The sequence below is a fragment of the Tenrec ecaudatus genome, chromosome 13 (assembly GCF_050624435.1).
Source record: "Tenrec ecaudatus isolate mTenEca1 chromosome 13, mTenEca1.hap1, whole genome shotgun sequence".
Taxonomy (NCBI): domain Eukaryota; kingdom Metazoa; phylum Chordata; class Mammalia; order Afrosoricida; family Tenrecidae; genus Tenrec; species Tenrec ecaudatus.
The window spans coordinates 102,093,439-102,118,806 of record NC_134542.1 but is presented as its reverse complement, the minus strand read 5'-3'; the positions used below and the strand labels follow the sequence as shown (position 1 = coordinate 102,118,806).

The 25,368-nt window shown below is 37.4% G+C and overlaps 1 protein-coding gene across 2 annotated transcripts in view; it reads right to left on the bottom strand.

The window, feature by feature from the left end:
* CNTNAP5 (contactin associated protein family member 5) overlaps positions 1 to 25,368 on the bottom strand; it is a 1,091,618-nt gene that overhangs the window by 517,239 nt on the left and 549,011 nt on the right. Inside the window, exon 7 of one of the 2 annotated variants that reach the window (XM_075529285.1) lies at positions 7,019 to 7,162. In XM_075529285.1, the coding sequence (XP_075385400.1) occupies positions 7,019 to 7,162 (144 nt within the window). The remainder of the gene's footprint in view (positions 1 to 7,018; positions 7,163 to 25,368) is intronic. The other variant, XM_075529286.1, reaches the window with a different exon arrangement.

Sequence of the window (25,368 nt, the reverse complement as noted above, 5' to 3'; positions counted from 1 at the left end):
ACAGGAACAAAAACACACAAACAACAGAGAAAGCAAATAAATCAAACACAAACACACAAGAGGACAGCCACCAGCTTGGTCTATCAGTACTGACAGGGAACATCAATGTATTAAGTAAAGCAATCAAAACACAGAGGGTGGCAGACTGGATTGGAAAACAAGACTAATCTGCAAGCTGCCTACAAGAGACACCCCTCCAACTCAAAGATAAAAATGAGAGAAAAGAATGCACACCTACATAATGAGTAAAGGAACAATATGCAGAAACATATAACTTTTATAAACATGTACGCACCCAATGAAAGACCTTCGAAAGCATTACTAACATCGTCAGAGTTGAAAACATAAGTAAACCGCTCTACAGTAATAGAAGGAGACAGCAACACGCCACTCTCAAGGGTGTACCGATCATCAGGAAGGTAACTCAATAATGAAATCGAAGAGCTAAAACCACAAGCAACCAGCTGAATAGACTAGACTTATATATACAAAGCACCCAACTGCACAAAATATATTCTTCTTCAGCATACATAGTCTAGAATAGATCATATGTTAGTCTGCAAAGCAAGCCCACCACATTAAAAAGCATTGAGATGCTACAATCTAATTTCTCAGATCAAAACACTCTAACACTGGAAATCCACATTGGAATGAATAAAAACATAAAGACAAACACATTGAGTCAGAACATCATGCAGTTAAAACTGCTAGGTGTTAGAATGAATAAGGGATGACATTTTTTAAAATCTTTGAAACAAACAAGAACGAAACACATCATACCAAAATCCTTTCTCTCAAGAAGCAGAGACCCCTTAGTAGCTGAGTTTTGAGGAAATCACTTTATCGCTAGATACATTTCTGACGATTTACTCAGCCTCAGGAGAAAGATGCTGACAACCAGAGTGAAGGGATTAGAAAGGCTGGCAGCAGTGGGCTGAGCAGGAACTTCTAATGCCATCAGAGTCATCAAGTTTCATGAGGATTAGCTTCATTCCCAGGAACCTACCCTGTGCTAACACCTTTCTCCTCTCTTGGTGGGCAAACATTTCCCTCCAAACTTCTTCCAATTCAGGAGATGCCCAGAAGCGATTTCTTTGGTAACAAACAAATGACATGGGGGTTATTTATGAAACTCTTTCTTGGACTTTAATACACATTTAAACACTGCTGTTATTAGGAACTGTACATTCTTTCCTTTTTCTTTTGTTAAATTGTGAAAAAAAACAACACCTTGATCCAGGAATCTAGCATCAAAGAGATATATACTAAAAACACGGAGGGTGCAATGTCTCTAGAAGAGGAGACACATGGACTGAATAATGCAGTGGCTCACTCTTTATCACTGACTCTCACTGGTCTTGAGCATAAAGCCTCTGTTAGTGCATCAAGTGGATAACAATACCTGCAACTCCCTCTGTCATCCCCCATTTATTGCACTCTGAGCAACAGGCAGATTTGGGGCATGAAGATGATTATCTAAATGAGTGTCTTCAAATGAAGGAAGCAACACTGGTAATATTATGATTATTATGAGGACAACAATAATAAAAGGAGTCAACAAGCTCATAGTTGAAAGTTTTGCCTAGAAGAAAAGTCCTTGAGTTGGTTCCAAGTTTGATGTAGTCCCCTTCTTTTGAAAAGCACCTTGGTCCCAGTGATGGAAAAGCATGGAGAGGACATGGCAGCAGAAGCTCCACTGTACGCTACAGGTGGGATAGAAATCTGTGTAACCTGGTATAAGGCAAGGTAGCAATATTTCATGAATCCAAACCACTGACCTTTGGCCTTCATGTTTAGTTGTTTGTTCCATAATTTAGAGAATATTTTAAAGAATTATCATAAACATAATATATTTAGCAGTAAAATTTTTGAAATTCAAATCTTACACAGGTTGAATTTTAAATAAACTACAGTGACTTGAATATTTAAATAATATCTGAAGGGTTTTTAATGAATGAAATTAAAGCTATCATAATAGCTTATTAAAATATTAACCATAAAAATAAAATAGAAGGTTATCAATATTACATGCCAGAGTAGCAGTTCTCAACCTGTGGGTTGCAACCCCTTTGGGGGATCAAACAACCTTTTCACAGGGCTTGCCCAATTCATAACAGTAACAAAATTGCAGTTATTAAGTAGCAACACAAATAATTTCCTGGTTGGGGGTCACCACAACATGAGGAACTGTATGAAAGGGTCATGGCATTAGGTAGGTTGAGAAACCCTGTGCCAGATGATCGGGAACTTTGTGAAACAGTCTTCTATCATAACAATTCAGTGTTGGAAGCCCTACCATGTAGTTCTTTTCTGAGTTGGAACTGACTCTGTAGTAATATTACATAAAATGTCTTTTAATATGAAAATGTAATACATATAGGTAACAATAGGTTTTCTGCTATAGATGGTTGGGTAAATTATTGTGTATATTATATATTTCATCATCTATAGCTATATAATATTTTAATATGCTAAATAATTTTAATAACTTCAAGTAATAATTTTATTAGATGAGCTAATAAAACTGTTCCCCTAAAATGGGTGAAGATAACACTGTTTTATAGTCTGTGGTAGTTAAATTTTATGCCAACAGAAGGAAAGACAAATAATGCAGCCACTGTGTTAGTAGCACGCATGTGTACACATATGCGTCTACAGATGTAAGTGTGTACATACGCTCAGGTGATCATACTGAGTGCGTTTTCTTGTGTCTAGTGCAACAAAAAATAAACAATCATGTTCCAATGACTTGAATAGCAGTAGAAATGCAAGTAGAATACAGGAATTCCCAAAATTATTCTGGTTCCTTATCAGTATGTACTTATCAGTGTTATTGCACATGGGACGACATATCTTCAAGAGGCCCATTTCAAAGAGTGCACCATTTGATTCAGTCTAGGCTAGAAGTGATCATTAAATATTTCCTCAAATGGAGGAGACATTTTAGATGTCACATATGAGGCAAGCTTCAAAAAATTCATGAAAAATAACTTTTCATCATTCTTAAAACCTATTTTTCCATGAAATTTTTGAAACCTTATCATATTTTCCCTGAACCTACTTTGTAATTTGAACAGCTTGGGAATGAATGAAAATTCCGTGTTAATATGTTGGTATACTTTTAAAAATTATTTGTTGAACTAATGGAATACATTAACTGAATATGATTTTAATGATAATCCATAAAGATGTTAAATCAATATTGATTTACATGCCAATTTCAATTGAATAGGTGATTAGAGATTTTGCCTAACAAATACAGAAAAAATATTAATCCCAAACCCACTGCCATAGAGTCATTTCAGTTAATAGAGACCTTCCGGGATTGGGTAGAACTGACCCTGTAGGTTCTCTGGACTGGAACTCTTAGAAGTGTAGAATGCCTCATTTGTGTCCTGGGGAGCAGCTGGCAGGGGGCTTAGAACTGATGACTTTGGGGATAGCAGGAGTTTCCACTACTTAGGTGCCTATCATGTGCCAACACAATGGGCCTAGGTCATAATACATTATCGAAATTTTATAATAGGGACTTATGCTAAGTTTCTTGTGGGTTCCCACTATGCATGGGGACTCAGAATTTGGTAACTTGCTCAAGGTCTCACAGTCAAGCAAGTTTTGCAAGCAGGATTAGGGACCCAGGTAGACTCTCAACCGCTGTTTTACTGCCAGAAAAACTTAGGTTCCACAAGCTGAGGGGAAATGTGTTTCACTTAGTAAGCAATTTCAGCCATGTGTTGGAAGTATCAATGTTATAAGTATTGATCATTGTCACTTTTGATTTTTTAAATTTCAACTATTGGAAAACACAGGCAAATAAATGATTTGGCATGATCAATAACTTCAAAGCCAGTTCTTTAACCATAGTCCTGCTACTAGCGATATGATTTTCCCTGCATTTTATGGAAGACAGAGTAAAGTTGCATAAGCATTTGTAAAACATTTTGTTCAATTAAAAAGTCATTTATAAAACCTGTAATTGAGGCAAGCTTTACCATTTCCCGAGCACAGTGTTACTCATGCTGATTTGGGAGGAGGGAACGCTTGGAGGGGAGAGCACCAAGGGAAGCGGCATGTCATCGGCATGGAAGTTAGTCATGTCAGGAGCATAGTAGGGCAATGCATTTGCTATATTTGTCATATTCTAACCCATATTACAGGTATATTCACATACTTCAACGAGCCATTTATTTTTTAACTGTTTCTTATTTGGTTCTGTATTGGCACAGGCTAGAGTGTCTGAGCTAGAATTGGATGGCATGTTTATGTCAATTTTACATTGTTAATTTTACCTCATTTCGGGTTGTGGAAATAATCTTTTACTCAAATTGAGTGCTAAAGACTTAACAGAATTATCCCTAAGGGACAGTGGTTAAATCTCTAGGGAACAGGTTTCATAAGAAAGGAACGGCAGATGGCAACAGGGTGTTGCTTGAATATAATGTGCTGGAGAGGCTTATCTTACAGGATGCAAAGGCTGGGCTTCCTTGAGCCCTGAAACAAACTGTGCAATTTATTTACATTACTGTATTACAGCCTTCCTTTTTCCAAAACAGACTTGCTTTTCCTTTTGGCAGTTCATGACACTTCAAACGTTCTTCACCAGCACTTCAATTGAAAATGTATCCATTCCTCATCAGTATTCCTTATTCAGCATTCAACTTTCATATACATATGGGACTACTGAAAGTATCATGGCTTAAATAAGCTACACCTTAGTCCTCAAAGTAACCTCCCAACTTTTGCCCTTTAAAGAAATTTTTGTAGCAGATTTGCCCAATGCCATGTGTCATTTTGTTTCTTGACCTTTGCTTCAATGAGCATTGATTGTGGAGCCAAGCAAGATAAAGTTCTTGACAACTTTAATCTTTTCTCCATTGATCATGATAGTCCAGTTGTCGAGATTTTGGTCTTATTTTTTTGACTTGTAATCCAGACTGAAGGTTACAATCCCTAATTTTCATACACCAGTGCTTCAATTCTTCCTCACTTTTAGCGACAAACTTGTGCCAGCTACATTTATGGGTTTTAATAAGCTCTGCTCCAATTCTGATGCCATATATTTCTTCCTCTAATCCACCATCTCTGATTATTTGTTCAGGACACAGGAGGAACAAGCATGATGAGATGATTCAACCCTGACACATATCTTTCACGATTTTAAATCTCGCAGTACTCCCTCACTCAGTTCACACAACTGCCTCTTGATCCACGTACAAGTTACGCATGAGTACAATGAAGTGTTCTGGAATTCCCATTCTTCTCAAAGCGATGTGTAGTTATTTATGACCCACACAGCCAAATGCCTTTGCATAGTCAATAAAACATCTGAAAACATCTTTCAGCTTTGTGGGGTTGATATTTAAACATGGAAAAATACATTAAATTATCCTTAAATTCTAACTGGACACACACAAAAAAGAACATGTGTTTCACAAAATCCATTAAAAACAGATCTCAAAGAATGAGGTTGTGTTTAAAATAAGAGAAGAATCAGAAATTAATATTGCAGATAGTAGACATTTAGAGTTCTACTCTAAATAAGATATTCTGTTATGTAATGCAGATTATTATTCAGCTAACATTTTGAAGATTATTTCAGAAACAGCATGCCATATAACATTTAGTTCCATTAAGATTTTTTAAATTATAATGCAACAGGTAATATAACTTATATTTATACATATACATAGCTTTTTCTCATCACTGAGCTAGCTCACTGACATTTCACCTTTATAACAATTGTAAAAATTGTACTATGTCACTAACTCACTCATTAATGATACACAGTCTGTGAATCAAGGGTAAAATTGACTGTTAGCTAATGTTATAAGCCAACCTTCTTGGGCCATGATTCTCAATGTTTTAGCAGTTATGCAATGATGAGGGTTGGCATTTATGTAAGGATACATTAATTCTTTATTTTGGATTCTGGTGTGTTCATCCTACATTTCTATGTAATGCAGTCTTTTGTATAATGGCAAGACGGTATCAGGAGTGGGTGTCTATATTTTCGATATTTATGGAGAAAGAATGCTAGGAATCATAGGTGTACACATATTTAAAAGCAGAAGCAATTGGGAGTTAAGAGAAGGCAGACGTTCCCAGGGTGCTATTTGCGTCCAACACGGTCTGGTGCTGAGCCCTAGGCAAGGTGCTAAGAAAACCTGCTGATGTGCTTTGGAGAGATCTGGGCTTGTCGTCCCATCCTCAAGAATTAGAATAGCAACCGCTTGTTCAAAAATGTGCATTGAGATGCCTGTGTGCAAGACAATTAGCTAGATACTAGGAATTAAATGAAGAAAGAGAAAAACTATGTAAACAAGCAAATAAGCACACCCAATGCCATTGAATCAATGTCAACTCGTGGCAACCCTCTAGCAGAAAATAGAACTGAGCCTGTGAGTTTCCAAGACTTTACCTCATTAAGGGGATAGAAAGCCATGTATTTCTCCCACGGAGCATCTGGTAGTTTCAAACTTCTTATCTTGCATTTAGCAGCCCAATCATGCCCACTATACCACCAGTGTGGGGTGTCTCTGTGTGTGTCTGTGACATATATTAGAAAATCACTAAATTTGACATTGTGATAGGTGCTACAAATGAAATCCCAACACTACCCAAAGTTTAACCTTCCTGTTGAAAACTCTTTTTAAAAATATCAACAAGTGGAAATGATGTGTTTCCCAAGCTATAGAATGTAATAGGCTGTGTGATTCTCTTGATGGATTTTTAGAGATAGTAAAGAAATTGGCATTGATAAAATGTGCATTTCTAACTCCTGTCACAGATGGTACACACCCACAACCAGAAAACTGACACCCTCTGCATACGTCTAATTCTTCTGTGAGTCTCAATCATTTGATTCATGTTGACACAGTCCCTAGCTATTCTCCTTCGCTCCAGGTCTACCTGAGGAGGCTAATGGAGTCTTTATGAATTAAGATCATCAGGTTATAAAAGCACTACACGATAGCAAACTGTTAGGAACCAGCAGGCTGCAAAGGGTTAGTTAACTTACCACTGTATAAATCTGATGCTTTCTTCGCTTGGCCAGGTCAATTATGTTCACTCCGTTGTAGTAAAGGTTTTCAATGCATCCATGGAAATTTTTCTTTAAAAAGGTCCCAGGTTTGCCTGGTACTGGAATTCCACCAAAGCTAAGCTTTATGGAGAGAAAAAAAAAGTCCATTCTTAGTTATTAGCTCTAGAGCAGTAGGAAAGGGAAATAAGTGTATTTCAATTGATTCGGTTGTATGCATGAGCCAACTGGCTCTAATAATTATAGATGCCACTTGATAGCACATTTGAAAGGATACTGATTAGCTCACATAAAAATAACTATAATTGCTTGCTGTTTAAAGGATTAATTTATAAAAACATTTTACTTCCTTTCTGGACCTTTTTAAATACTAAATTAAGCAATCATTTATAAGTAGAGAAAAACTGAAAAGAAAATCAGTATCTTTTAATTTTTCTCTCATATGCATATATCTTAATGAATATGGCCAAACTAAAGTCCATGCATACATACATACATATAGCATGCAAAATATTTGTGAAAAATATACTACTTTAAAATCCTATTTTTCCCTATAAGCATTTTTAGAACTCTCATGTGTAAATGTGTAAATAAAAGGGGCCTTCAATAAGTTACTGAAATGCATATTTTGAGAAATGCACATTTTCCACAGTATTTAATTGTTGTAACGGGTCTGAACAAGGTTCAGTTTGAGGCACTAAGAAGGATAAGAGATCACTTTGAAGAGTTGATTCTATCAAACCAAGAAACCAAACTCATTGTCATTGAGTCCCATGCTGACTCACAGCGACACTGTAGGACTGGGTAGAACTGCCCCTGTGAGTTTCCCAGATGGTAACTGTTTATGGGAGTAGAAATCTTCATCTTTTCTTCATGGAGCAGGTGTTGGTTTCAAACTGCTGACCTTGAGGATCGCAGCCCAGTGTGTAACCACTATGCTACCAAAGCTCCTTGAGACTCTATCAGAGTGCATGAGTTCTGCTGAAATCAAAGTGCATTATCTTGAAATTGAAGCAAGTAAAGATTTATGGTGAACCTTGTGTGGAAGAATGGTGAAACCATTGATGCTAATTAAAGTTTATGGAGACAATGACCCTTCACCCAAATCAGCAGTTTACAACTGGATAACTAATTTTACAAGATGACAAGAAGAAGATGTCAATGAAGCTAACATCATTTTGGAAGGACAAATTTAATTTTCTTCATGTCCAAATTGACTAGGACCAACAATTAACAGCAGACACTATTGTTCAGCTTACCCAAGTCTGACTGAGAAATTAAAGTTGAGGTCAGTTTTCCACTCCATATGTGCCAAAACTATTGTGCCTAGATCAGCTAGTGATATGAGCAGAACTTTCTATGGAAATTTTAAACAGGTGGAGTCAATATTCTGAAGGAATTCTTGGAAGAGTGGTAACTGATGTAACATTGCTATCCCAGATTTTGAGGATAAAGTGTAATTAAATATGACTAACCAGCAGTGGGAATGGTCCAGAAAAAGAAAAAGCAGATGAGTCAAGTCTACGGTTGTGGGAACAGTTTCTGTTTTTGGTGAAGGTATTTTGTTTGTTTGAGTTTCTGGAGGGTGAAAATACAGCAACATTTGCTTATTGTGAGAGTATTTTCTGAAAGTTAGAATTTTAGGAGAAAAATGCCAGGGAAAGATTCACCCTGGACTCCACCCCAGTAACGATCCTGCACAGATCTCTCATCAAACAAGGGCAATTTTGGAAGAGTTAGATGGAAAATCTTAAGTATCCACCTTACAGTCCTAATTTAATGCCTTCTCATTACTCTTTCTTTCCTCATTAAAAAAATTAAGGGCATCTTTTTTTTGAGTTATTAATGTACAAACGATTCCATTATAAGGTTTAGTTCCCAGGAAGTTCCGGTTTTAGGCATGGACTAAATGGCTTGTGTAATTTATAAAAGTGTCTTGAATGTGATGGAATTTATGTTGAGAAATCAAATTTACATTAAAAATTATTTTATCTTTGAATTTCATTTTCCCACAAACGTTTTGAAGTCCTCTCATCCAGATTCACCTACAGGGAGACCCAACTTAACGTTCTTTCTTGTACTGAGAAGTGCTTTTGCACAAAGTTGTGCTATTTCCAAATTGTGATTTGTGAAGATGAAACTTAAGACTTCATCCAGTGTCCAATTTGGTTTTGTAAAGCAATAATAAACTATCAATATCATGGAATATTATTTAGTTATCTATAATTATGCATATTTATGCCATAATGGGAAATTATCATAACATCGCAACTCTTGAAAGTACAAGTAAAAGTGTGTCAGCAATAAAAATTGTGTGTACAATATAGATTTCCTTACTTTCCACTACTTTATAAATTTAGATAAATTATACTGCTATAAAAATGTGCATAGTTTTCCTATTAAATAAGAATAGCAGGGTTGTTTCTGAGATTTTATTTTTCCCACCTCCACTTCGCCAGTAAGCAAAAATTTCCCCCCTATTGAAATCTCTCCCTTTCAGCATGTATTTAAATTATTTTGATGCTTTAGAATGTTTCAGAAGGCTGTGATTCCCAATTAGAAATTTCATTTTTATATGAATAGCTATATGAATATCCAGGATACCTGTGGAGGCATTTATTCACGAGTCCCAAGCCACTTCTAAAATATCTATTCCTAATGTCTGGAAATAAGTATTAATAGTGTTGCCTAATCTTTTCCTATCCTTAATTTGCATTTAAAAAATTCTTTCATAGTGTTGCTAAATTTAAATGTAATTTCAGAAAAAATTTTCTTTTAAGGAGCCCATTGGAATTTTGATGGAAGTATATTTGCAATATTTTATCTTCTCAAACAGGAGCCTGATGTCTACTCTATTTTCAAGATGTCTGAAACTGCTAATCACCTGTCAACAATTTAGTTTTCTATTTATGCAGACTTTATGAACTAAACTCCTCTGAGTTTCATGCTTCAAACATTTTCCACATTAAAGGGTCTTTTTTCATCCATTAGACAACGCATTGTATAATTGATATACATATATTATTGATGTAAGTTCATATTTCTTCATCTAGAGGTTTTCACATACTTCCTATTAAATCTTTATCATTTAAAGAATATTTTCCCCTGTGTCACTGTCCCTGTCAAAACTTCCTACTCCTTAGTCAAATTTTCTGAAGAAACCTAAATCACAATTATGCTAAATATCATTGTATAACAAACAGCAACAAAAGGAAAGGAAACTCTTTTTATTTTTCAAGTATATATAAGAGAAGGTATCCACCCACCCAAACTGGAATTTTGCTGGACAGAGCAGAACTTTCATAGTATGTATTTTTCCAGGTAGGTGAATAACAGCAACTTCCTCTGAGTTAGTGCACCCAGTGGCATTGCCTGGGAAAGTTCTCTCTGGTCAGAGTGAGTTTTTCATGAAAGCGGTTTCACTTGAACCTCGTTTTTTGGGGGGATGGTTGATTTAAGAGAGCAGCATGTGGCTGTGAATTTTTTTTTCCTGCTCAGGAAAAATGCCCCAGAAATTGTTGTGATGTTGAACACAGCTTACATGGACAGTGCTTTGGGGGAGAATGAGAGTATACGAGTGCTTTTCTCATTTCCAAAAAGGTGAGAGGTTGATTGATGACAAACATCATGCTAGACGTCCAGCAACTTCCTGAACGGACAAAAATGTCAATTCATAATGTATTTGTAGTTTTTTTCCTCTAGGTCATGCTGTTAATCAAACTTTCAATTTAGAGGTTCTGAAAAGATTGAGTAACAGAGTGTGCAACAAAAAAAGGCCTCTTTTGTGGTGGACGGAGGACTGGCTTTGCCACCACAACAATGCACCTGCTCATTCAGTCACCTCAGTATGCCAGTAATTGGCAAAAAACAGTATTCTCTTGCCTCACACACCTAACTCACCTGCCCTTAACCATGTGACTTCTTTTTGTTACTGTGAATGAAGAGGTACATGAAAAACAGCAATTTGATGTCATAAATAGGTGAATAAAAAAATGAAGGAGGTTCTGTTAGCCACCCAAACAGATGTGTTTGAATATTGTTTCCAGGAATGGAATCACAGATTTGATAAATGTAATAAGTGTAATGGAGAGTACTTTGAAGGTGATAAGGTTGTTTTATAAAAAATTTAAATAGACAGCTTTCCCAAAAATTCTGGTTTTGGGGAGTCCCCACCTTATAAACTGATGTTGACTTCAGATCACATTAAGGAAATATTATGCTACTCTCATTTTACATACAACTCAGATATTTAACTATTTAAATGAAGATTTAGAGATTACTAAATGTATTGTCTTTCCAAGAATTAATGTGATATAATAGATGATATCTGTGTTTGATGGTGATATTTTAATGATATTGCTTTAGTTGCTTCTATTCAGCTGATTCAAATCTTGTCTATAGGACAGAGTAGAATTGCTCCACAGAGATTCCAAGGCTGAGATCCTTTAGAGAAGCAGTTGTCACATCATTCCCTCATGGAGCTAACTGTTAAGCAGTCTATAGCCAAGGGAAGGTGGGAGTTGGGGGTGAGGGAAATTGGATACTTCGAATGAGAAATGAAACAGCAAAGCAACTCCACAGAAGCTAAATCAGCACCTAGTAAAAGGAGGTTAAAATAAGGAGAAACAACTGTTAAAAGGAAGCCTACTTGGTAGGCAAGGCACTTGGATCTCTGTCCCAACCTGCCCAGATGAACCTGTCAGGTGTACTAAAAGCTGTCTCTGTGTTTTCACTTTCAGTAACATTTCCCCATGCTTTGCTCCATGCTTTTTCTGTAGACTGGATTTTTCCTACCCAAAAGACTAAGAACCAAGGAATAGAACTAGCCTGGGACTGCATCCGCACCCTGTCATGATCACTGCTCTTTCATTTAGCAACCAAATGCATAGACACCGGCCTCCAGGGCTCCGCTCCATTAAGTTAACAAATGATAAACAAATAGCTTCTCACCTATTGAATTTGACTTGCCTTGCATTGGTTTGAAGTATATGCACTTATATTTCAGTTACTAAATATATTTGAGCTTTATTTTTCTTCATTGGTAAAGTAGTTAGATTAAGTATAGATCTGTCCCTTAGGAAAACTAATTTTGACGTTAAATATATTTTAAAAATTATTCAGTAAAATTAAGGAATATTTCTAAAAACATTAACATAATGTATCAATGCACTTATTAGATCTATGGATATTTTGTAAATATATTTATCTGATACATAATAAAGCCTTCTTCACTGATTTACTGCCGTGCTGCAATTGATTGCAGTATTCAAATATTTTCTGAGTATTTATATTAGTACCAAATCCCATTTTCAATTTGTACATTGTATAAATTCAGATATATAAAATATACATACAATATCATATTAATCATTTCATATATTCACTTTAAACATTTAAAAAATTTACCGTGACACTAATTTTTATTTTTGTGCTGGAATACTTTCTCAATTTATGTTACAACCAGTTTCAATTTGAAAAAATATTAGTTGTAAAGCAATAATAGTGGGACAGGGGAGAGAGGGGGGAAATTAAAACTTCCCTTGTAAATAGTGAAATTTAGTATCTGAAGGATTTAATGTAGAAACTCTTTGCTATCAGCTCAAGAGTGCAGAACCAAACCAAAGAATATAAAACAAGAACACTGGCTGCCATTGAGTCAATGCCATCTCAAAGGGTCCCTGTACGATTGGGTAGACTTTCCCCTGTAAGTTTCTGAGACTGTATCTCTTTACTTAAATAGAAAGTCCCCTTCTTTTCCCTAATAGTGCAGAGTCTACTCTATATTGAACAGTGTGGTTTTCCTTCACCCAGAGGACAGGAAGCACTCCTTCTAGATTTGACAGAGAATTTCTGGAGAGATTTGGTGGGGCCAAGAGTAGAACTCAGTGGTTGTATGCTATTAGCTTTCTGGTTCTTTCCATGTGATCAGACATGTTGGATAGGTGTGCATCATTATTGTTAGTACCATCCAGTTGACCCCAACTCATGGAAACCTGATGTGCGCAGATAAGAACTACTCCCTAAGGATTCAAGACTGTGACTATATAGAAGCAGATGACTAGGCATGTCATCCAAGATATCTTGATTAGCTTCAAAACACTACCTTTTGGCTAGTCATTGAGTGCATAGCTATTTGCTCCAGCACGCAGGAACACAAGTGTGTGGATAGACGTCCCATGACTGATTTGTGGAAACATGGAGAGATTTCCATATCTCTGGTGTCTTCAAGACAACTAAGGATGCCTAAGTAAAATGTGGCCCTAGAAAAAAGAGCAATAGTGAAGAGAGACTGTAAGTTAGCAGTGCCCGCACTCCAGTCCAGTGCAAGGCAGCCTGCTGAGGACTTCCACAGGTACGAGAGAAGAGTGGATGATACAGAAAACTGAGGCTCTCAATAAAGATATAAAGGGCAGGTAGCTGGGTTTGAAGGCTGGGAGATTCCACGATAGGCTCTAGGGACAACAGCAGAAGGAGAACTGGACACCTGATACCCATGCCCCAAGTTCAGTTGGGATCAATGGATTACTGTCCCAGTGAAGTCAACTCATGCTTACCCTAATGAAGCACAATGCACAAGCCACCAACTAATCCTTCCAAGACTGGGGAAGGAAAAGGGGGGAAGAAAAAAATATCAATATAAGAAGATAGTTACATAAAAGTACACTGAGTTCTAAAGTTTCATAAACTAAGTTATTATTTACCACTAATAGATATTTCTAATCATAAGCAGAAACAGAAATTGATAAGAATAATGAATTCATATAGAAAAAAGAAACAATTAAATTCTGCACAGTTGAGTGTAAGTTTAAAGGTTAAACCTGCTTTATAATATAAATTTTTTCAAGTACTTCAGGATTTATAGTTATAATTATGCTGTTAATTACAGGTTTGTCATTATCAGATAAGACAGGCTAGAAAAATTATTGATTGATGGTGATATTTCTTTCTAACCGCAAGAATATTGATTTTTCTAAATAGTTCATTACCATATATAGGCTAACTTTGGTACAAACTTATTAAACTCAATGCAGTAGAGTCTCGTCTCACTGATTGTGATAACATGCAACGACATAGGACTTCCCCATCGGGTCTCCAATGCTGTCATCTTTAGGGAGCAGATGGCCACAGCCAGCTTCTGGGGAGGAGCTTCTTGACTCAAACTTTGAACCCTTTGCCGTCAAGTACTCAACCACTTTGTTAACAGGGTTCTTCATATATTTCACTTAATAACTATTTTGCCAATTAATTCCATTCATCTTTATGCCAACACTAATAAAACTTTGAAATTAAAACAAAATATTGCTATGACCTATGTTTCTGTTCTGTTTTTACATTTTAATCTAACCACAACTGTCCTAATCAACGTTACAATGCTCTATGTCTGATAGCAAGGAGATTCACATTCCTGGACTATATTCAGAGATTCAGTGGAGGCTTAATCCACGTGGCCACCCAAAAAATGGATTTGGGGCTTCCACTGCCATCCACAGCCTCTGAAAACCAGGTGTTCACCATAAGCTCTGCTGCTCCTCTGTTGTTATGGTTGTCTCCTAGATCCAAGAGGCTCACTGTACAGAAAGCTTGAGGAATGGGAACTCACCTCTACCCCTGGCATTTACTGGTAATATGATCCTCCCTCCTGTTTCTTAGACGGCTCATTTTATGCAAAGCAAGATGGCGTTCTAGGGAATCCGGTTCATTATACTCACAGTTGACACCTATCAGTACGTACGCTCCTGTACCTTCTTACCAGACACATGCAGAAAATGGTTATTTTGTGGGAACTAGGGACTTTGGCTTGAAGACCCATATTAAATAATTCATTGTTCTTCTACAATATTAAAAAATACAGAGTTTCTGCAGAGTCAAAAAAATAAATAGACTGATGGACAAAGATAGTAGGATATTTCAATTCATAAATATCATGGAAAGGCAAATCATCAGGTAAGAACAGAAGCAAAGACAAAGAAGAGCTAAACAACGGAATCAACCAGCTTGACCGCCTAGGGCTTCCTAGAGCACTCCATGCTACGACAACATAGTATACATTCTTCTCTAGTACACATCATACATAGTCTAGAATAGAACATACTTTAGGTCACTAAACCATTCTTAATGAGTCTTAGCCAGGACCATTAACAACAAACATAACTGAAGGGCTTGCATTTGGGGGAAAAAGTGAAATTTGCAATATTTTCAGATGATATCATTTTATATGTTTAAAATCTCAAAGACTCCACAAAAAATTTTTGGAAATAATGGATAGATTTGGTAAAGTCAAAGGATACAAAATAAACAAGAAGAAACCAATTGAGTCCCTGTATACAAGCAAAGAGGGCTCTGAAAAAAGACATAGGGAGAGCAATACTGTTTACAATAGTTACAAAAGATAAACTACTTAGGAGTAGACCTAACAAAAGATACGAAAGAATAGAACAAGAAAAACTACAAAACATTCTTACAAGAGACCTATACAAATAAAAAAATATCCAGTGTTCAAGCATAAGAAAACTCAATATTATAAAAATGTTAATATTATCTAAAGTGCTTTATAAATAAAGTGAAATTCTTATACAAATCCCAACTTTATTTTTTAATGAAATAGACAAACAGAAAGCTAACTAGAATAAGCAAAGAGCTCCTTAAAAAAAGGAAAATAAAGTAGAAGGCCTCACACTACCTGACCACAAAGCTCATTACATGGCAACAGTGGTCACACAGCCAGGTACTGATAACATGCTAAGAAGACCATTGCAATGGAGCAGAAAACCAAGAAATAAATGCATATACCTACGTGTAACTGATTCTGACAAAGGGCCACGAATCTATAAATCAAAAAGAGACAGCGCCTTCAACAAATGACACTGGCAACATTAGATCTCCATCTGCAGAGAACGGTTCACCTAATGCACAAAAAGGAACTCATCATGACTAAGAGACCAACCTAGATGAAAATCCTGGAACTATATGGATAATCAGAAGAAAATCAGGACAAATTTAGGAGCTCTAGTTCAGAGCATATCCATACAATCAAATATAATAAAGGAATCACAGTAGGTCTTTGACCTACTAAAAGGTTTCATCAAAAGAGTAAAATGAGATAGCACAGACTGAAAACAAACATATCACTAGCAAAGGTACAATGGATAACGGGCTGATTTCTAAATTCTATATAACTCTACTATGGAAAAAACATCCAATAAAAAATGGGAACTATGCACGAACAAGCAGTTTACCGAAACAGACCATCAAATGGCTAACAGGCACATGAAAAAATACCAGGATCACTAGCCATCTGGGAGGTGTAAATCAAACAACAATTGATATCATATTACACTCACAACAATCACCCATTTTTATAAATCAGAGCATTAAGTCTTAGAAAGGATGCAGAAATATTGGAACGTATATAAACTGCAGTTGAGCTAGAATACATGTACAACCATTGCAGAATTATATATGCCACTGCTTAAAACCACTAGGAATAGAGACACCTAGACCTAGCCATGCATTTGGTAGAGAGAAACACCAAAGAAGTTAGAAACACACCACCCACAGACGTGTCCTCTCTCATGTCCATTGCAACACAGTTCACGATAGTAAGAAGCTAGAAACATCCCAAATGCCCATCAGTAGAAGAACGGATAAAAGCAACTCTGGTACATACACACAGTGGAATACTGTGCATCTTTAAAAAAGAACTATGAAATCACAAAACACTTTATGACATGAACAGACCTGGAAACCATTTATAACTTTGCAGACTGAAGTTAGTCAGTCACAAATGGACAAATGTATGAGTTCATTACCAAGCCAAAGAAAGGTGTCTGGTTTCAGGTAATGTAATCTTTTTACTCATTCAGCTGGGCTCACTTGTTTATGTTGGAGTTGGGGGAGGGAAGGAGATGACCAATAAGTTACTGAAATATAATATTCTATGCTCACCCCAATCAACAGAAACTGCTACAAGAATTATCAGTGAGCCTTAATGGAAATTCAATTACTTTGTCCTTTCAAGATGCACAACATCCTTCGAGTGCCACTCCAGAGGAATCTGATTTGGAATCCTATTTAGCAACATAGACATTACCTTAAGCACATCTGTAGCAGATTGAAGGAACAGAAATGTTCCCTTGAACTTAAAGCTGGAATGCCCTAGTATGGGAAGACGCAGATGACTACTATTCCAAGGTTATGGATTTGGAAGTTATTGGACTTTGGTTCACAACTTTTGCTTCGAGGAAGCCTAATAAATGGCACCTTAGGCTACTATATATTTGTTATATTCATTACCTTCTTGGCTTTTTTTGACATGCCTTAGTCAAAGAGGCCGAGTTATGCCTTACTAAATAGTATCCAGAAATCAGATGGTGTCTGGCTATCAGAAATAGCATCTGGGGTCTTAAAACGTTTCTTAAAACAAGTAGTCAACCAAGTGAGGTGTCAGCTAAGCTCACATGAAAGAAGCACAAAATCTTGTGTGATCTAAAGATTGTAAATAAAATCCAAGACCAGGAGAGGGAACAGTATTTGTGTTTAAATTCTGAGTAGCCCTTTCCAGATGGTTAGGGAAGACAGTGAAAGTTCAAAATTCACTTGCCAAGTCTCCACTTGGATCAAGTTTCCAGAGAATCACATCAGACCATTGTCTAGATCCATAAATAGCCTTAATATCAGATGGAGTGAATTGGAAAATGGATAAACACAGATGCAGTTAGCATCCTAACTCTTTTATCATTTATTATCCATTTCAATCCAATTTAAATTTGCTCTAGATTTTATCACTTTCTGCTTTCTTTTGGATTGTTATTACAGTTGTTGCTACTGTTATTTTGGATATATATGAATTCTAGAATAGGTAAATCTTTTGACAAGTTACAGTTCTGAAAATTCAAAGGGACAGTTCTACCCTATCCTATAGGGTCACTATGAGTTGGCATCAACCACACGGCAGTGAGTGAGAGTGAGTGAAGGGGATGGCAGGGGAGGTTACGGGTCAACAGCGAGCTCATACTGAGTACAAGAATGCAGACATGTTCTAAAAGTGATGTGGTGATGATTCCACAGCTCTTTTTAACACGTTTAAAGCACTGGATTGTATGGTATGTGAATTATGTCACCAAAACTGTTTAAAAAATCTTGGTCATTGCTTGATCCTATTTGGAAAGGGAGTTGTTTCAGCTCCTAGGTGCCATGCAGGCATTTCCAACCTGTAGCAAGCATATGCACCACAGGACTCCGAGATCATGGTGGCATTGAGTTGCTAACTGCAAGGTCGGCAGTTCAAATCCGCAAGCCAATTCCAAGGGAGAAAGACGGGACTTTCTATTTCTGTAGTTATCTAGGAAGCTCACAGGACAGTTCTACCCCGTCCTACAGGGTATCAATGAGATCATATCGACTCAATATCAGGGAGTTGGGTTTGGTTTTGGTTTTGAAATTTTCCCATAATTAGTTTGCTCACTTTAAAGAAATATGTTTCCCATACATTTTAGTGTCCCTCCTTTTTTGTGTTCTTCAAGCAGGAGGAATATTTTCTCAAAAGTATCAACTATTTTTGTTTAATTTACTAGCTTTTTATAGTAAAACTGTTTTTAGATTACTATTTTATATATAATATTACTTTTAATTCCTCATATCTCATCATTTTCCAAATTGCTCCTTGCATGTTGAACATGTAATGAGCTTTAAGTTTTCTTGAATTAACCTCTGTGTTCACATCCAACATGGCTCTGTTCTGTGAAACGCGTAGGTAGTATTTTTGTTTCAGATATTTTTAATGGGTTTTGTCTTTTTATTTGAACTCTGGCATATTTCATGGCAGGCAGATATTGAATAAAGATTACATTCAGGGTGTGCTCTCTGCATAAAGTACTCAATGGCCTATAGTATGGTGCACAAAGCTAGAAAACCAGCCTCTCTTTGAGCTCGTATTCATCATCCCTCAGTTGGAAACTTAGCTGTGAAAACCTGTCTAGCTAGAATTCTGTTTATCTGACCAAGGGATTTCAGTTAACTTTAATTAAATTCTTATTTTTCTGTTATTAGTTTTCAGAGACTTTGGCCATTATTACTTGGTCCCAAATGATTTGTATGGTCTTTCATTCTACAGCATACTTTCTTTGGCCTTCAGCAAGGTATATTTCACATCGAGCTCTTCTTTATTACAATTGCAAGAGTTGATTCAATATTTTTGGTATTAATTCAAGTTTTTTGTTGATAACCTGCTTTCTGCAAGGCATGATTCATAGCACTGTGGTGGAATTAAGGATAAATAACATACCCTCTTTTACCTCTAGGAATTTTAGGCCAGTTTGCAGAGACAAGCACAGCCTCCAACCGACAGATGGAAGGATGGCAAAATGTGATACTTGCAATACCAAGAGCCAGATTCCTCTTTATACAAAGAGGGGTGAGCCAGTGGTTCCGCTGGTTGTTTCACCTTGAACTCTCTTGTCAATACCTAGAGAATATTCCTAATGATTTAATGTTGGAAGAATACAAAGGATTGTGAGGCACACATTAGGGATTTAGATAATTTAGAAAAGGTTTTCAGGAAAATATAAAGGATACCCAACAGGATTCATGTTTTCTGTTCCCTGAACCCAAACCCACTGCCTCAAGTAGATTCCATGGTAGGGACCCTAAGAAGATCATAGAGCTGCCCCCAAAGATTTCCTAGACTGTGCATTTTAAAGAGCAAATGGGCTCTTTGTTTTTCTCAGAGATTTGGGATCCAAACAGCTGAACTTGGAAGGTGGCAGCCGGCACAAAACTCCCCATGCCTCCAGAGAGCCTACCCCACCCCTCTAGGAAATATTTTTTAAAGCAACTTTTTCATGATACCCATTCTAAACTTGTAATAAGAAGATGCCATGGAGTTTGAATTTATAAGCTAGCAAGATGCGTTGAAGACATAAGGCCAGATCTTTGAATGCTGGGCAGAGACAAATGGGGAGTTACTAACGGATTTACATGAGGAAAATATCAATAATAATTAGGACAAGATCACTGTTAATCAGTTCTTGAGAACATAGCAGGTTGATTAATTAGATTCATGTCAATCTCAAGTGTAACTATTATCCTATACAGGAGCCAGATGCCAATTGTCAGCTTTTTTTTGGTACCAAATATCAATATTAATCATGTGTTTCATTTCAATCCTAGGAAATATTTTATTGTCTCAATAAAAAAACCAATCTCACAACCATCAGATTGATGCCAACTCACAGCGACCCTATAACACAGAGTAGAATTGCTACTGTGTGTTTACCAGACTGCAACTCTTTTTTAAAATATTTACTTTAATTTATCATTGACTTTGAGTTAATAGATATTTCATAAAATTCCATAGCTCAATCACATCAAGCAGGATTGTACAGTTGCTACCACAGTTTCCAAATTGTCTCCCTTTTACAATCCCCCCCCCACAATACCGCCCATCCCCTCATCCCCCAAAAAACACATCCTACTCTGCTTGCTGTCCTTATAGGCTCATCAATCTTGGAGTTCATATGACAAAAGACAGAAAGACATATAACACACCTTCAAGAGCCCTAATGATGTAACACCTCTGAGATAAACCCTAATATGTCAAAACCAAACCCAAAAGAAAACAAAAAATACAGACTGGAACTCTTTCGGTGAGTAGAAAGCCTCCTCTCTCCGCTGCAGAATAGACCGTAGTTTCAAATTTCGGAACTTGCATTTAAGCCTGATGCCCTCAGGACTCGTTTCTGCCCACATTGTCACATATAAAATTGCAACCAGAATCCATGTGGTGAAGAAAGCTGATGGTACCCAGCTATCAAAAGAGATAGTGTCTGGGGTCTTAAAGGCTTGAAGAGAAACAAGCAGCCATCTAGCTCAGAAGCAACAAAGCCCACATGGAAGAACACCCCAGTCTGTGTGATCACGTGGTCCCGAAGGGATCAGTTATCAGGCATCAAAGAACAAAAAATATATCATTGGCTGCACACCTCCATGATACGATCGCCAAAGACAAACGGGTACATAAGCAAATGTGGCGAAGAAAGCTGATGGTGCCCGGCTATCGAAAGAGATAGTGTTTGGGGTCTTAAAGGCTTGAAGGTGAACAAGCGGCCATCTAGCTCAGAAGCAATAAAGCCCACATGGAAGAAGCACACCAGCCGGTGTGATCACGAGGTGCCAAAGGGACCAGGTATAAGGCATCATGCAAAAAAAAAAAAGAATATGTATATATATGTGCGTATGTATGTATATGTGTGTGTGTGTGTGTATACCATAGTGAATGAAGGGGGAAGGGCAGAGTGGAGACCCAAGGCCCAAGTGTTGGCCACTGGAGATCCCCTCATAGAGGGGTTTAGGAGAGGAGATGGGTCAGTCAGGGTGCGATATAGAACCGATGAAGAACACAGCTTTCCCCCAGATCCTGGATGCTTCCTCCCCACAACTACCATGATCCGAATTCTACCTTGTGGGACTGGATAGGGCAGAGGTTGTACACTGGTGCATATGGGAGCTGGAGGCACAGGGAATCCAGGGTGGACGGTGCCTTCAGGACCAGGGGTGTGAGGGGCGATGTTGGGAGAGTGGAGGGTGAGTGGGTTAGAGGGGGGGAACTGATTACAAGGATCCACATGTGACCTCCTCCCTGAGAGATGGACAGCAGAGAAGGGGGGGAAGGGAGACTCCGGTTAGGGAAAGATATGACACAATAACGATCTATAAATTATCAAGGGCTCCTGAGGGAGGGGGGAGTGGGGACGGAGGGGGGAAAAAAGAGGACCTGATGCAAAGGGCTTAAATGGAGAGCAAATGCTTTGAAAATGATTAGGGCAAAGAATGTACGGGTGTGCTTTATACAATTGATGTATGTATATGTATGGATTGTGATGAGAGTTGTATGAGCCCCTAATAAAATGTAAAAATAGAAAAAAAAAAGAACCCATACAACTTGCCTTGGTCTCTATTTTATTTCCATGGTACTTGGTTAATATATCATGTCTTTGTCACGTTTCTCACATAGAGCTTCTCTCTCCTGCTGGAATGCAAGCTCACGAGGGCAGGAATATTTGTTCACTTCTAATAACATTTCCAAAGTCAGGGTACTTGATATATACTAGGTGCTAGATCAGTATTTCTTTAATGTTTTCAAACTTCTTCAAAACAGAATTTTCTTAAACACAAAGACGATAGAGTCTTCATGTATGGTTGTTTAATGACAAATGACATGATTCCTAAATAATAGATTTTACTTTTTTTCCTTAGTCAAATAAAGCAAAAACACTAGCATTTTCTTCTCAAATGTTCTTGCCTTATTGACCTTTGGGTCAGTTTGTTTTTAACTTGTCTTTCATTTTACTTGCTCATAATAACCTTGAACTTCATCCGCAAGAAAAGTATTTGCTGCTGAAGATCCAGAATTGCAGTTCAGTGTAAAGAAAACAAAAGTCCCCACAACTAGAGCAACAGACAACATCATGATAAAGAGAAAAAAAAATCGAAGTCAGTAAGATTTTACTTTGCCTGTATCTACAGTCAATGCTCATGGAAGAAACAGTCAAGAAATTAAGAGATGCATTGCATTGGGCAAGTCGGCCACCCAAGAACCCTTTAAAGTACTGAAGAACAAAGATGTCGTTTTGAAGACTAAGGATTGTGTCACCAAAGCCAAGGTGTCTTTGATCACCTCATATGCATGTGAACTCTTTACAACGAACAAAGAAGGCCAGCGAAAAGTGATGTATTTGAATTGCCGTATGTTGGAGAATACTCAATGTTCTGTGGACTGCTAGAACAAATAAATCTGTCTTGGAAAAGGTGCATCCAAAATGCTCCTTAGATGCAAAGACAGCAAGGCGTTCTCTATATGCCCATTTAATTTGGACACGCTTCCAGGAGCGGAGTCCTTAGAAAAGCGCATCATGCTTAGTAAAGAGGCGTGAAGACGAGAACCATCATGGGGATGGACTGATACAGTGGCAGCAACAATCAGCTCAAATATCATGATGTGTGTAAGGATGATGCAGGATTGGGCAATGTTTTGTTCTGTTGGGCACAGGAACCCGATGTGATAATCAATTCTAGAGCTACTAACAACATATATCGCTCTATATTTTCCTCAATACCTTTTCTGTAATGTCTATATCCTCGGAATTCATTGTATTCTTCCAACTCTAAATAAATTGTAATATTTTCTAAATATTGTCAAAAAATCTTGCAGATGCAGGCACCAGTTCCTGCCTCTTTGTGTTGCGAGTATTATGCATTGTCTTCCATCAATCTGTTGGACAATGTGTGTATCTCTAGTAACTAAATTTCTAGTAGAAAGACCGTATGCCCAAACTCGAAAACTTAAACTCACTACCATCAAGTCAATTCTGACTCATAACAAACATATTCGACAGTATAGAAGTGTCCCATTGGATTTCAAAGGCTATGAATCTTTACAGGAGGCAAAAGCCTCATATTTCTCTCTCAGAGAGGCTGGTGAGTTCAAACTACTGAGCTTGAAATTAGCAGCCTACCAGGTAAGTCACTCTGCCATAAGGGATCCTTATGAAGAAGCTCAATATTATCAGACCAAAATTCCCGGGGCATATAACTGCTCATATGCCAGTTCAGGATGAAATGGAATAAAACTCAATTGAGTCCATGAGAGTAAAAATATGACTTTACTTCATTTAAGCCCTAACTCAAATTATACCATCTTACTATCTTCCCATGTCAAACAAACAAACTTCACTGCCATCAAGTCAATTTGAACTCATATTGACCCAAAAGAACCCGACAACAACAACACAGTAGCGTGGTTATGAGGGACACACTGACCACTTTCTTAGCGACTCAATCCTGTCAACTTTCCGACTCTTCACTATTGTATTCATCCCAATAATGGTTGCTTCTCCACATGCAACTCTGACGAACTGAGCTGCCATCAGTCATGATTTTGTGCCAATTCTCTTTGTTGTCTTGACCCCAGTTAAGTAGCCATGTGGCTGTACATCCTTTGCACACCATTATAACCTCATGTTGATGATCTCATTTATCTGGAGAATTCATGGTTGGCTTGTCTTTATTCTTTAAGTACTAACAAAAGGGTCACTATGAAGTATATTTGAGTTTTGCTTCTTTCATCCCCAAAGACAGTAGAGGTAAACTCTTGGAATCTCCAGAGTAATACAGTTGGCTGTGTTATTCATGCTGGGCTCCTCAGGTCATACTAGAATAATCTTGCATAGTAACACGATGAATCATACGAGGACTAGTCATACACAATATTATTAGGATGAAGGATAGGCCATGCTGAAAAGACTATCCATATGATTGAAGGGTAGAGCTTTAGTTCAAGTGTTATCAGTGACCCAACTGCTGAGTTCAGTCATTGTGGGTAATTAATAAGCTATATTGTTGTTGTTAGGTGCCATCAAGTTGGGTCTTACCCATCATGAGCCATGCACAACAAAATGAACATTGCCCTCTCCTGCTCTATCTTCACATTTGGTCCTATGCCTGAGCCCAGGGTTGCAACCATTGAGTCAGTCCATCTCCTTGAGCTTCTTCCTCTTTTTGATGCTTCTCTATTTCACTAAACTTTATGGCCTTCTCCAGGGACTTCTCTCTCCCCAAAACATGTCCAAAGTAAGCAAGACAGATTGGTGTCACCTTTTAGCAATCCATGATACTTTCAATATTCTTCACCAGCACCCTAAATCATATGCATTGATTCTTCTTCGCTCTTTCTTATTTAATGTGTCTAAATTTTATATGCATACAAGGGAATGGAAAATACTGTGACTTGGTCAGACACACCTCAGTCCTCACAATTATATCTTTGCATTTTTAATCCTATAAAGAGTACTTGGGCAGGAGATGTACCCAATGCAATATGTCTTTCGGTCTCTTGACTGCTGCATCCGTGAGTATAGATTATGGAGCTGCATAAGACAAAATCCTTGACAACTTCAACTTGTTCTCCATTGGTGGTGAAGCTACTTATTGGTGCAATTGTGAGGATTATGTTCTTTTTTACACTGAGTTGTAATCCATACTGAAAGCTACAATCCTTGGTTTCGTCAGAAAGTGCTTCAAGTCTCCTCAATTTCAGCAAGCAAGGTTCTCTCATGCATGTGGTCTAGGTTGTTAATTAGCTTTCTTCCAAATCTGATGCCATATTCTTCTTTGTATAACCCAGTCTCTGATTATTTGCTCAGCATACAGATGGAATATGTATGTTGGAAGATACAATCCTGTCCCATGCATTTATTAATGTTACAGCATGTAGTATTCCCTTGTTCTGTTTATACAACTGCCTTTTGATTCCGGTACAAGGTATACATGAGCAC